The sequence below is a fragment of the Nomascus leucogenys genome, chromosome 21 (genome assembly GCF_006542625.1).
Source record: "Nomascus leucogenys isolate Asia chromosome 21, Asia_NLE_v1, whole genome shotgun sequence".
Classification (NCBI taxonomy): domain Eukaryota; kingdom Metazoa; phylum Chordata; class Mammalia; order Primates; family Hylobatidae; genus Nomascus; species Nomascus leucogenys.
The window spans coordinates 19,521,449-19,535,342 of record NC_044401.1 but is presented as its reverse complement, the minus strand read 5'-3'; the positions used below and the strand labels follow the sequence as shown (position 1 = coordinate 19,535,342).

General features: G+C 40.5%; 1 protein-coding gene across 5 annotated transcripts in view; it reads left to right on the top strand.

Moving 5' to 3' along the window:
• The first annotated feature begins 6,996 nt into the window (after nucleotides 1-6,996).
• Nucleotides 6,997-13,894, top strand: part of CEP97 (centrosomal protein 97) — a 40,384-nt gene continuing 33,486 nt past the window's right edge. For 2 of the 5 annotated variants that reach the window (XM_003261756.3, XM_012500995.2), the window contains exons 1-4: nucleotides 6,997-7,776; nucleotides 9,647-9,789; nucleotides 10,430-10,588; nucleotides 11,872-11,973. In XM_003261756.3, coding sequence (XP_003261804.1) covers nucleotides 7,734-7,776; nucleotides 9,647-9,789; nucleotides 10,430-10,588; nucleotides 11,872-11,973 — 447 coding nt within the window. In that variant the 5' untranslated portion in view covers nucleotides 6,997-7,733. Of the gene's footprint in view, nucleotides 9,790-10,429; nucleotides 10,589-11,871; nucleotides 11,974-13,894 lie in introns of all 5 variants that reach the window. The other 3 variants (XM_030801845.1, XM_030801844.1, XM_030801846.1) reach the window with 2 other exon arrangements.

The following is a 13,894-nucleotide window of genomic DNA, read 5'->3' as shown; positions in this document are numbered from 1 at the left end:
GACTGTCTCAAAAAAAAAAAAAAAAAAAGAATGCAATGTCAGGGCCAGAAAAATGAAAAATTAACTAACTCAAGATGAGATTCTAAAATATTCATTTTATTTTCCCCCTTGGATATCAGCTAAATATGAGGAAAAAAAGAGGTGGAAGTATAAATTAATTTCAAGAATATTTTTCAGGTTATTTAGGTAAATAAATAATAAAGTAAACCAGAAGAAGTTGTGTTTTGTTTAAAAGAGTAGTAAAGAAGTCCTTGACGTTTCTATTTCATCTCTTTTGAAGTTTTTCTGAAAGGCAGTAGAACTTTTATAAAAATGATTCATTATATTCTCAATTGAAAATTTAGGGGCTGGGCGCAGTGGCTCATGCCTGTAATCCCAGGACTTTGGGAGGTTGAGGCAGGCAGATAACTTGAGGTCAGGAGTTAGAGACCAGCCTGGCCAACATGGTGAAACCCCGTCTCTACTAAAAATACAAAAATTAGCCGCGCGCGGTGGCTCACGCTTGTAATCCCAGCACTTTGGGAGGCCGAGGCGGGCGGATCACGAGGTCAGGAGATCGAGACCACGGAGAAACCCCGTCTCTACTAAAAACAAAAAAAATTAGCCGGGCGTGGTGGTGGGCGCCTGTAGTCCCAGCTACTCGGAGAGGCTGGGGCAGGAGAATGGCGTGAACTCGGAAGGCGGAGCTTGCAGTGAGCCGAGATTGCGCCACTGCACTCCAGCCTGGGCGACAGAACGAGACTCCGTCTCAAAAAAAAAAAAACACACACACAAAAAAACAAAAATTAGCTGGGTGTGGTGGCGCACAGCCTGTAATCCCAGCTACTCGGGAGGCTGAGGCAAGAGAATGGCTTGAACCTGCGGGGTGGGGACAGAGGTTGCAGTGAGCCGAGATTGCGCCATTGTACTCTAGCCTGGGCAACAAGAGTGAAACTCCATCACAAAAAAAAAAAAAAAAAAGAAAGAAAAAAAATTAAAAGAATGCAAAATATCTCATTTTTACATTGTTTATATGTTGAAATGCTAATATAAATAAATATATTTGTCTTTTTAAAATATGGCTGTTAGCTAACTTAAAATTTCATATGAGGTACACCTATTTCTATTGGACTGTGCCACCTTAGTAACAATTTAAAAATCAGTACCTTTTGCCGGGCACAGTGGCTCACGCCTGTAATCCCAGCACTTTGGGAGGCCGAGGTGGGAGGATCACCTGAGGTTGGGAGTTCAAGACCAGCCTGACCAACATGGTGAAACCCCATCTCTACTGAAAATACAAAATTAGTCGGGCGTATTGTATGCCTGTAATCCCAGCTACTCGCAAGGCAGAGGCAGGAGAATCGTTTGAACCTGGGAGGCAGAGGTTGTGGTGAGCCGAGATCACGCCATTGCACTCCAGCCTGTGCAACAAGACCGAAACTCTGTCTCAACAACAACAACAACAAAAAATCAATATCTTTTATTGAGTATTTACCACGTGTTAGGCACTATTTGGATTTCTAACGTGATTTAATTTATTAGATTATCACAATAGTGATATGGATTGGGAATTATTAATATTACCATTTTTCACAGGGCAGACCACAGAGTTTAAATTACAAGTCAAGATTATGCTGCTGGCAAGTGACAATAATGGGATTCTTCCATGGTCTAGCTTTGGAGCCTGGTGCTCCTTCAGTATGCTAAACAGGCTCTGTGTCTGGGGTCGCCATGGTTCAGACTTTGTTAAATTTTTTCACACATTACTGATATATAATTTTTTTAAAAAACTAGAATCATAGTATACTTATGTATTGCAATTTGCTGGAAAATTAAAAAAGACAAAAAACCTTACACCTTGGTTATCTTCCAATTAACCAGGTGTGCTAGTTGGTACCCAGCAAAACATCACCATTCCCATTCTGACTCAAACATAACTGTTCACAAGCATTTCTTATATTGTGGTTTCTTTCTATTGTCATGGATTTTGGGCTCTAGTTTCTCTGGGGCCTTTTGTTAGCCACAGACACTGCAGTGATAATTTTTTGTCTGCTGCCATTATGAAAAGCTGATTTAAAAAAAATTATTATTTTTAGAGAGAAGGTCTTGCTACTTCTAGTACCATTCAGTTTTTCCTAATCATTTGCAGGACAAGAATGAAGATGAGATTTAATCTATGATCGGAGAAGCAGAAGTTGTAGCTTCATGCTATGTGATTCAGGCCACATAGGCATATTCCTCTCAAGGCTGAAAATATTTTAAACTTCCAACAGTTTTAAGTTTAAATTATTTAATTTCACATCATGTTGCGTAGGACATAGTGCAGGGGCTATTCACAGGCATGATCATAGGGCTGTACAGCCTCAAACTCCTGGGCTCAGGTGTTCTTCTTGCTTCAGCCTCCAGAGGAGCTGGGACTATGGTTGCATGCCACTGCACCCGGCTTGCAAAACTGATTTTTATTTTCTTTTAAAATGTAGTATTTTGAATAGGCAAAACATTAATATGATTTTAAAATATGTAAATACATTCAGTGAAAAATTTCTCCCCAGCTCTGTTCCTCATCAATCCCTCTGTCCTGTTTCCATTTCACCCTTCCCTTAGGCAACTACATAGTTAATAGTTTTCTTGTGGCTCCTTCCAGAATTCTTTCTAAACACAAATATGAATATATACATGTCTATAAACATATTCATTAAGGCTGTAATTATGAAAATACAATGTGCATTTGGCCAGGTGTGGTGGCTCACACCTGTAATCCTAGCACTTTGAGAGGCTGAAGCAGGAGGATTGCTTGAGCCCAGAAGTTTGAGACCGGCCTGGGCAACATAGTGAGACCTCATGTCTATTAAAAAGTTAAGAAATTTAAAAAAATGCAGCTAATAATATTTTTAAATCAGTCATTGGAAAGTTTATTTCTTTTGTTTATTGTTTGTTTTTGAGACAGAGTCTCGCTCTGTTACCCGGGCTGGAGTGCAGTGGCAGGATCTCAGCTCACTGCAAACTGCCTCTCGGGTTCAAGCGATTCTCTTGCTTCAGCCTCCCGAGTAGCTGGGATTACAGGCGCCTACCACTATGCTCGGCTGATTTTTGTATTTTTCGTAGAGACAGGATTTCACCATGTTGGCCAGGCTAGTCTCAAACTTCTGACCTCCGGTGATCCATCCACCTCGGCCTTCCAATGTGTTGAGATTACAGGTATGAGCCACTGCGCCTCGCCGAAAAGTTTAATATGTAGTTGAACATGGATTCAAAATTATGGCTGGGCATGGGGTGGCTCATGCCTGTAATCCCAGCTACTTAAGAGGCTGAGGCTGGAGAATTGCTTGAACCCGGGAGCCGGAGGTTGCGGTGAGCTGAGATCACGCCACTGCACTCCAGTCTGGGTGACAGAGTGAGACCCTGTCTCAACAAAACAAAACAAAACAACAGAACAGAACACAACAAAACGTTACCCGGGCATGGTGGTGGGCACCTGTAGGCAGAGGTTGCAGTGAGCTGAGATTGCGCCACTGCACTCCAGCCTGGGGTATGGAGCAAGACTCCATCTCAAAAAACAAACAAAACCAAAATTCTGTCTGTCCTTTTTAGGTTGCTGGAAATTAACAAAATAAACATAAATGCAAATAAAAATATGACACCAGTTGAATTTGAATTTTGGATAAACAACACTTTTTTATGTATAGCTATGTCCTAAATATTGCATGTAAGTATTGCATAAGATGTAAATTGCAACATGAATACTTGGGACATACTTATACTAAAACATTCTTCATTGTTATCTGAAATTCAAGTTTAACTGGGTGTCCTATATTGTTTCCAACAACTGTAACATAACCTCTTGGCATCTACTTGTAGGAATTTTGTGAAATTTAGAGCCAATATATGTAAACTAGTTATCACAAAGCCTACCACATAGCAGGAGATAAACAATAATAATAATAACTAATAATGAGGAAAGTTAATCTCATTTGGGGCATCTGGATAACCTGTGAATATTGGCAATCTCTCTTTCCATGCCATAGGTCATAGATAAGGAAGCAGGACCGGAAGAGTCTACACATGAATATTAATCAAGGAAGGAGATATTTACAATTTTATGCACCTAAACCTTTGCATGAAGATTTTTTATTGTTAAACAGGCATGGTGGCCGCCTATAATCCCAGCACTTTGGGAGGCCAAGGCAGGAGGATTGCAACATGGTGAGACCTCTACAAAAAAAAAAAAACAAAAACAAAATTAGCCAGGTGTGGTGGTGTGCACCTGTAGTCTCAGCTACTCAAGAAGGCTGAAGTGGGAGGATTGTTTAAGCCCAGGAGGTCGAGGCTGCAGTGAGCCAGGACTGCACCACTGCACTCGAGTCTGGGCAACAAAGCAAGACCCTGTGTCAAAAAAAAAGATTTTTTTATTGTTAAAATACTCGCATATTTTCCAAATCTTTACAGTGTCAAAATTCTTTACATTAGTAACTTCTTCATTTTAAAACTTGAAAGAAAACTTCAAAGTTATATTTACTTCTTTCAAATATGATTTCAATCCTAATTAGAAAACCACCTTCATTTTCTCAAGGTAAATTGCACCATCCACAAATGTTCCAGTTTCTTGTCTACCTAGTCTCTTAACTTTGTGTTATCTAAACTTGTTTATAATACTCTACTGAAACCGCTGTTGAAGGTTACCAGGCCCTATTACAACAATCTCCTTCCTGCCTTCTTTGTTTCAGTTCTATTATTCCTTTCAATTCATCCTTGTTATATGAGTTTAACCTTTCTACAACACAAGTATCATTATATCAATCCCTCACTCAAAAACACCAAACGAAAACGAGTGGGATGAAAGGTGGGAGGTAGGGTGAAGCCAGATTATGGTGGCCCTTGCAAGCTGAACTTCAAGTGAGAAGTTTTTGAGAGGGGAATAACATGCTAAAAGGCATTGTTTTACTTAGATCATGCCAGTAACTGTGGGCAGATGAATTAGAGATGGCAAAGATCGGGGTAATCAGCGGTCGTAGGGATTAAGTATACTGTGCTGATAGGAAAGTCTTTCTCATAGGGCCTGGGCTTGCCAGAGAAACATTACCTTACCGAGAGGTTCATAGTTTTAATTAGTAGAATCCTAATTTGGTTTGAGCTTAGAGGGTTTAACATATATACAAAATGAGGCAGTTTAAAGTATAGCAATTTGATTTTAGGCGTAAAAGCTATTATTTGAAGCACAAAAGAGTTTCTGTGCAGTAATTTTAAAGGATTGCTGAGTCACTTGGGCATGTGAGACCTTGCCCAGGAACATCTGGCTACTTACTTTAAAAGCCGTGACTATACTTAGCTGCATATAAAAAGTCCTTTGGTCCTTTCCTCTGGATTCCAGGGCAGATGAACCAGGCAAACAATGTTTCAGCTATTGCTGTAAACTTGCAGGAACCTCTGCTTCTTAAGTACCTTTTAAGCTTCCAGGACCTCCCTACCAAGTAATTACCTTGCTAAATTGTAAAGAACTGTAAACCCTTTCTCCCAGATCCCTATGGCCTATTCCAGGGAATAAGGGTTAGCAGAGGCAGTATTCAGGCTTGCTTTGTTCTTTTTCTTTTTGTTTCTTTTGTTCTTTTCGTTCTTTTTCTTTTCTCTTTCTTTCCTTCCTTCCTTTTTTTTTTGACAGAGTTTTGCTCTTGTTGCCCAGGCTGGCACGATCTCGGCTCACTGCAACCACTGCCTCCTAGATTCAAGAGATTCTCCTGCCTCAGCCTCCCAAGTAGTTGGGATTACAGGCATGTGCAACTATGCCTGGCTAATTTTGTATTTTTAGTAGAGATGGGGTTTCGCCATGTTGACCAGGCTGGTTTTGAACCCCTGACCTCAGGTGATCCTCCTGCCTCGGCCTCCCAAAGTGCTGGGATTACAGGCGTGAGCCACTGCGCCCGGCCTTTGTTCTTACACATATAGTAAGATTGTATTCTCTAGGTAAGGAGTTTCTTGGTTAAAAGGAAAAAAATCCTAGTCTTAATTGCCCTTTAGAACTAGGAAATTTGTCTTTAGACCAAAACAGCAGGAAACAAGAATCGAAAGGAGTTAAAACAAGTGTAGAGAGATAAGAGAACCCAGGAAAGAGGGAATGCTCAGAGAATTCAGTGCCTGGAAATCTAGAAGCATGAATTACTAGATTTTCCCAACCAAAAATGATGAGACTTTGCAGATTGCTGTTTCAGAAAGAGGGGAGTTCAGAATAAAGGTTGTAAGAGGAAATGGGAGAGCTGGTAGTAGAAAGCAGAAGTTTTTTGTATACTCTGTTTTGTTTCTCACTTCCTGTGAGCACAACTTCGTTACCACCTGCAGCCTGTGCTGTCTTTTCACCTTTTACTTTTGAACAGTTCAGTCTACCCATCAAAAGATGGGTACATTTACTTCCTGCAAGTCTTCACTGAAGATTTCAGATTCTATTTCTTTCTCCATTCCCTGAAATATTAGTGAGTTCAGTCACAATCACACCATTTAGCATATAATAGTTGTATCAAAAGAAGGCTCGTCGCCGTTGCTCACGCCTGTAATCCCAGCACTTTGCGGGGCTGAGGCAGAAGGATCACTTGAGCTCAGGAGTTCAAGGCCAGCCTGGGCAAAAAAAATTGTCTCTAAAAAAAAAAGAAAAAAGAAAAAAGTGTGAGCCTAGGCAATGTAATTCTTGAATTTGGAGACTATATAAAAATATATTTATATAAGAAATCTATATTTATATAAAATATATAACATAAATATATAAAATATAAATATATAAAATATATAATATTATATATAATATCTATATAAAATATATAATATTATATATAATATCTATATAAAATATATATATTTTTTGAGACATAGTTTTGCTCTTGTTGCCCAGGCTGGAGTGCAATGGCACGATATCGGCTCACTGCAACCTCTGCCTCCCGGGTTCAAGAGATTCTCCTGCCTCAGCCTCCCAAGTACCTGGGATTACAGGCATGCGCCGCCACGCCAGGCTAATTTTTTTGTATTTTTACTACAGACGGGGTTTCTTCATGTTGGCCAGGCGGGTCTCAAATTCCCGACCTCAGGTGATCAGCCTGCCTTGACCTCCCAAAGTGCTGGGATTACAGGCGTGAGCCACTGCGCCTGGCCTGGAGATTATATTTTAAAGTTATTTTGAATACTCCCTGGAAAAGTTCTTGTTCATACTTATACCCCTAAGTCAAAAGATTTGTCAAATATTCAAGAACAATCAATCACTTAAAAATACTGTATAAAAGTTTCTATTTCGGCATACTTTACTTTTACTTAACTAAATTTTCAAATAAAATGTAGCCACTTTTATGATCTCAACAAGATCGGTCATTCCTATAGCGGAGTTGAAAACTTTCAACTTATTCACAATTATCAGAAGAATGGGGCAGCCCCCACAGAGACTCCCAGCAATGAGTTGTAAAATTCAGTCTGCATTAAGTAGCTTCCTTACAATCATCCCGATGGTAAAAGTGTCAAATTTCGCAAACACCTGGACAAGGAAGTGAAATGATCATCTAATAACGCAGTTGACTCATCTGTCAAGCGAGTGGGCCAGGGTCCCTGAGCTCACTACCCTCAGATTCTAACTCCAGCTTCACATCATTAGGCGTAAGCAGCCAATTGGGCCGTCTGGGAGCCGTGCATCCTGGGAGTTATAGTTTCCGGCTCCCTCCTTCAGACTACAAGCTCCACAGAGCCGCGGGAGGACGGTTAGCTGGTATTATTAGCAAGCAGCAAATATGGCGGTGGCGCGCGTGGACGCGGCTTTGCCTCTCGGAGAAGGTAAGGCGATCCCTACCCCTGAGTCCTAAGGTTTACTTCATGGAGCTGAATTAAATAGTGGAGAGCAGAAAGCGTAGGTTTAGATGTGCGGTTCTGGACCAGCTCTTTGGATGCGGATCTGTGGTCGTCGCGGAGGCGTGCTACCCTCTGGGAGTTGTAGTTCACCTGCTGTGCCCAGCTCTCCGGCGTCGCGGTGAGGGCCGAGCGGGGGACTACAGCCCCCAGAAGCCTTCGCGCGGCCTGGCGCCCTGGCTCCCGCGCTCCCAATGCTGAGGAGGCGGTGGATTTCGGAATGCGATGACCTTTCTTGACCATTTACTTTGAGTCCTGGGTGCCTAAGCGAAATGTTCGGGATCTCCCTCTTTCGCTTCACACATCCCCCTCTCTTCTTGGTTCCTGGAACGATCAGAAAACCTTCCCTCAGAGACCGCTGCCTAGTCTGGCTTTGAACCCTTCCTCGGAGGTGGCCAGTGGCCGTGATAAAATCTAAGGGATGTTCCAGAGCCCTCAGTTCTGTACTCCTTGTTCTTGCACACGGGTCCTAGGATCGATTTTGGTCGCTGCCCAGTAGAGCACAGGACTGTGGGTGCTTCTGTGGCCTGAAGATACCTACCTCTTTGGGGCGCCGGACGCGAGCTCCTTTTGTTTTGGTTACAGCTCCGAGGCTTGGCAGCAGTCAGTCCTCTAAATCGGAGACAGGGCCCAGGGGTCGAAGCCCTTCTTCATGGCTTAGGCCAGGAGTGCATTTTATGGGAGCCGTAAATTCTTGGGGGGAGAGTTGGTGGATGGTTCTCAGACCTCTCTGTCGACCCCTTGGAATTGTGTACAAAGGCTGTGCACTTTTATGAGACAGCACACCCCTTAAATCAAATTTTCAGAGGGACTCACGACTCCTCTCATGCTAAGAGCCATTAGACAACGGGAAAACGTTGAAATCCTCCAGGAGAGCAATCTGGCATAATTATTTCCTGCAGTAGTCCTAATCTGGGTGTAAATTTGAAATTGGCCCTTTCTCTGGCCCCGCCCTCTCTGGAGATCGGCTTTTCTTAAACCACACCTCTCAAGCCCACTAGGGCTACTTAACTGTTAACAGCAGTTAACATTTCCAGAGCACTTTGTATGACCCAGACGATGTTCTAAGTCTTTTTTTTTTTTTTTTTTTTTTACATTATCTCATTTTCTCTGTAGAACTACATTTATAAGGCAGGCATTATCCCCACTTTACAGAGTAGAAAAGTGAGCCCAAAAGAAATCAATAATTTGCCTAATATACCACAATGGTTAACTGGTGGAGCCAGGGTTTGAACGTCTGTGTTATACTAAAGTGCTTTATTGAGTGCCCTGTGGCAGGAACGGGGCTAAGTACTATTCACATGGTTTCTCTTTTAATTCTCATATCAAGCTAGCGAAATGGGTGTATTATCCTATTTTATGGGAGAATTAGTTGAACTATACTTTGATTTTCAAAATCACAGTTTGGGCACTTTAGGATATATTGGTAGTTAGGCTGTAAGCTGGTGGATCGCAGTCAAAAGTTTAGTAACATTTAAACAATAGTATCATTACTTAGGCACAACAAATGGAAGTAATCGTTCATATTTAAATGTGAAGATTTCCAAAGTATTTCTTAGCAACTTGAGGAGAATATCACACATCTAGTTTTAATTTGATATTTCTGAAGAAAAATGAGTAATTCAATCTGGTCATTTAGAACTCAAGATTGCTTTAATTTTACAATGTTGATATTTATTATGCTCTACTGTTTTTTAACTTGAAATGGTATAGAGATTTTATAATTCCACCCCTATGCTCAGCTGTTGTACATGTTTTATTTTATTTGTGTTTTCTAACATTTCCGTTTCTTTTCAAGGATCAGTGGTCAATTGGTCAGGGCAGGGACTACAGAAATTAGGTCCAAATTTACCCTGTGAAGCTGATATTCACACTTTGATTCTGGATAAAAATCAGATTATTAAATTGGAAAATCTGGAGAAATGCAAACGATTAATACAGGTAGGTATTGCAATCTGGGAAATAGTTACATAGGATCAATTTATTATTAAACAAAACAATAAAATGACCTGACAAAAAGTAACTGTGCAGGCCTAGAAAGCAGTCATTGTTGCCTTAAATTTTTACATGACAGTTTCTTCTGAAGATGAACATACATGTACTACATTGAGAGTAGATTAGAAAAAAAAAAAAGCATTGTTAAGAAAAGGAAGCATTTTATGTTGGCAAAATACTGTGTTACTAAGGTAACCTTTTACCTCATGATGGGGTAAAGAGTTCATTCATTCCTTCATTCAAGAAATGGTTACTGAGTCCCTCTTGTATGTCTGGCACTGTATTAAGTTTTAACTGAGTTTAACACTATTCTTGTGGAACTTACATTCTCAAGTTGTTACTGTGTTAAAAATGTCTTAGTAGTTGGAGGAGGTCTGATCACTCAGCTTTATCTGTATTTTCTATTGCCCAGGAACAATAACAAAAAACTGATAGTCATACTGTAGAATATTTAGACAATATATGTGAAATGTACAAAAGGAGTTTGTGAGTGTTTGGCTGTCTAAATAAACCTTTTAAATCACTTTAATGTGAAATATTTTATATATATTATTCCTAAAAATAACAATATGTTTCCTTTTTACAGTTATCAGTGGCTAATAATCGGCTGGTTCGGATGATGGGTGTGGCCAAGCTGACGTTGCTTCGTGTATTAAATTTGCCTCATAATAGCATTGGCTGTGTGGAAGGGCTAAAGGAACTAGTACATCTGGAATGGCTGAATTTGGCAGGAAATAATCTTAAGGTGAATGGTTTATTTTTGTTTACAAAACTATTCTGCATAAAAAAAATTCAAGCAGTGTAGAAATAAGTCAAATTAAAAAGTGAAAGTACCCACCCACTCTCCAGGGATAATCTCTGTTAAAATAAACTAAAAATAAATCTCATTTTGAAACATATAATATGACATAATATTCTTTTAAATGTGAACAAAGAATCTATATTGTACTTAGAAAAAAGTAGATCAAACCATAGAGTGTTTAGGAGGGAGACTATATCATGCTGAATTAAGCTTTAAGTAAATGTTTAATGCTGTAAGTGAGAATATACAGTTTTAAAAGTTAGGAGATCTGAATTCTAGTCCTACTTCCACTACTTAGTAACTATGTAATTTTGGGTAAATTAATACATATTTCTGTGTCTTATTTTTTGGCATGCTAGCTGAGAGGACTAGATTTACCAATAGTTGCCTTTTATTGAGCCATTAATGTATATGAGCTACTGTTCTAAGCATTTATCTGTATTAACTTATTCAATCTCATGGCAGCCTGTGAAGTAGATATAGACATTATGCGTGTTATAAAGGTGAAGAAACTGAAGCACAGAGAAGTAACTTGCTCAAGGTCACACATCTAGGAAGTCTCAGGGCCAGAATGTAAATCCAGGCTGTTCGGTTTTAATCTGAACTTGTAAACTCTGTTCTATACCACTGTCATATATTATTACTGTGGTTTCTGTTGTTTTTTTTTTTCGACGGAGTTTTGCTCTTATTGCCCAGGCTGGAGTGCAGTGGCACGATCTTGGCTCACTGCAACCTCTGCCTCCTGGGTTTAAGCGATTCTCCTGCCTCAGCCTCAAGAGTAACTGGAATTACAGGCGCCCGCCCACCATGCCTGGCCAATTTTTTGTAGTTTTTTAGTAGAGACAGGGTTTCGCCATGTTGGCCAGGCTGGTCTTGAACTCCTGACTTCAGGCTGTCCACTCACCTTGGCCTCCCAAAGTGCTGGGATTACATGTGTGAGCCATAGCGCCTGGCCATTACTATGGTTTCTTCAAGCTGTAAAGATCTTGGATGGTATGAACTACTTGGTAGCCCTCTACTCATAGAGAGATAATGAAAATGTACATTTACAACCTGACAATCTACTAAATTCTGTTAGTACTGCCCCTTTTCTCTTGCTAAGTTCTTCTACTCTGCTTCTGATAATAAGAGGAGGCAAGACACTCTTTCAGCTGCAAAGAACTAGGGAATAATTTTATTTTTTGATTTTGTTTTCATTAAATAATGTGATGCTTTTCTTGTGATAGGCCATGGAACAGATCAATAGCTGCACAGCTCTACAGCATCTCGATTTATCAGACAATAACATATCCCAGATAGGTGATCTATCTAAATTGGTATCTCTGAAAGTAAGTATGTTTTCTTTGTCATTTGTGAAGTTTTATAGCAAAATACCAAGAGAAAGTAATCTTATTGACCTAAAGTTAGCCTGTGGTGTATGAGCAGATTGCTTTCTTTATGATAAGAATTATGGGCTGGGTATGGTGGGTCATGCCTGTAATCCCAGCACTTTGAGAGGCTGAGGCAAGTGGATGGCTTGAGCTCAGAAGTTCAAGACCAGCCTGGGCAACGTGGCAAAGCCCCATCTCTACTAAAAATACCAAAAATTAGTGGGGCATAGTGGTGTGAACCTGTAGTCCCAGCTACTCAGCTAAAGCAGGATTAGTTGAACCCAGGAGGTGGAGGTTGCAGTGACCCGAGACTGGGTTACTGCACTCTAGCCTGGGCAACAGAGTGAGACTCAGTCTCAAAAAAAAAAAAAAAAAAAAAAGGAATTATGTTAGAATACCAGAAATTAAGTATGAAACTTTTTGTTGTTCGTTCTATAACTCATTTATTTGATGTGAAACTGGTCATTGTAGTTAAGGTTTATTTACTATTCTCTGAACATGATGGAATTCCCTCTATGCCCAACCAACCAATGCTAGTAGCTTCAGTTATTACGTAGTACATAATCTTTGGTGTGGTTGAGATTAATCATTCCTGAATTTGAGTCTGTCTTTATTTTTTTTTGAGACAGAGTCTTGCTCTGTCACCCAGGCTGGAGTGTAGTAGTACAATCTCACTCGACCTCCCAGGCTCAAGTGATCCTCTCACCTCAGTGTCCCGAGTAGCTAGGACCATAGGCATGTGTACATCACCACACCCAGCTAATTTTTTGAGTGTTTGTAGAGATGAGATCTTTCTCTTTTCTTTTTTTTTTTTAGATGGAGTTTTGCTCTGTCACCCAAGCTGGAGTGCAGTAGTGCAATCTTGGCTCACTGCAACCTCTGCCTCCTGTGTTCAAGTGATACTTCTGTCTCAGCCTCCCGAGTAGCTGGGATTATAGGCGCCCACCACCACACCTGGCTAATTTTTTGTATTTTTAGTAGAGACAGGGTTTCACCACGTTGGCCCGGCTGATTTTGAACTCCTGACCTCACATGATCCTCCTGCCTTGGCCTCCCAAAGTGTTGGGATTACAAGCATGAGCCAGTGCACCAGAGATGAGCTCTTACTATGTTGTGTAGACTGGTCTCAAACTCCTGGACTTTAGCAGTCCTCCTGCCTCAGTCTCTCAAAGTGCTAGATTTACAGGCATGAGCCACTGACCTGGCCGAGTCTGTTTTTTTGTTTTGTTTTGTTTTGTTTTTTTGAGACAGAGTTTTGCTCTGTTGGCCAGGCTGGAGTGCAGTGGCGCAATCTCGGCTCACTGCATCCTCTGCCTCCCAGGTTCAAGTGATCCTCCTGCCTCAGCCTCCCGAGTAGCTGGGACTACAGGTGCATGCCACCACGCCCAGCTAATTTTTGTATTTTTAGTAGAGATGGCATTTCACCATGTTGGCCAGGCTGGTCTCGAACTCCTGACCTTGTGATCCACCCGCCTTGGCCTCCCAAAGTGTTGGGATTACAGGCATGAGCCACCGCGCCGGGTCCCAAGTCTGTTTTTTTTTTTGACATTCAGAATTGCTGTTTTTAGAGTAATAGGTATTAGTTAATTGTCAAAATTAATTTCACTTAGAAAAAAACATGTAGCATATAGCACTTTTTATGGAGGGGAATGTATCACGCAGTCAAATAAGTAACAGTTGAAATCACAGTCTTGAAAAACATGTAGAACATTTTAAATATTGTTGCCTCATTGGATATTATTACCATCAGATATATTCATTAAACCCTAGAAGCAGTATCTTAGTTCACTTTTTCCCAGATCTTCAGCAGAAATCATTTTTAGCAATAATTATTCTAAACAATTTGATGTAGCCAAATGCTGTCCTAATAGATGCTAAG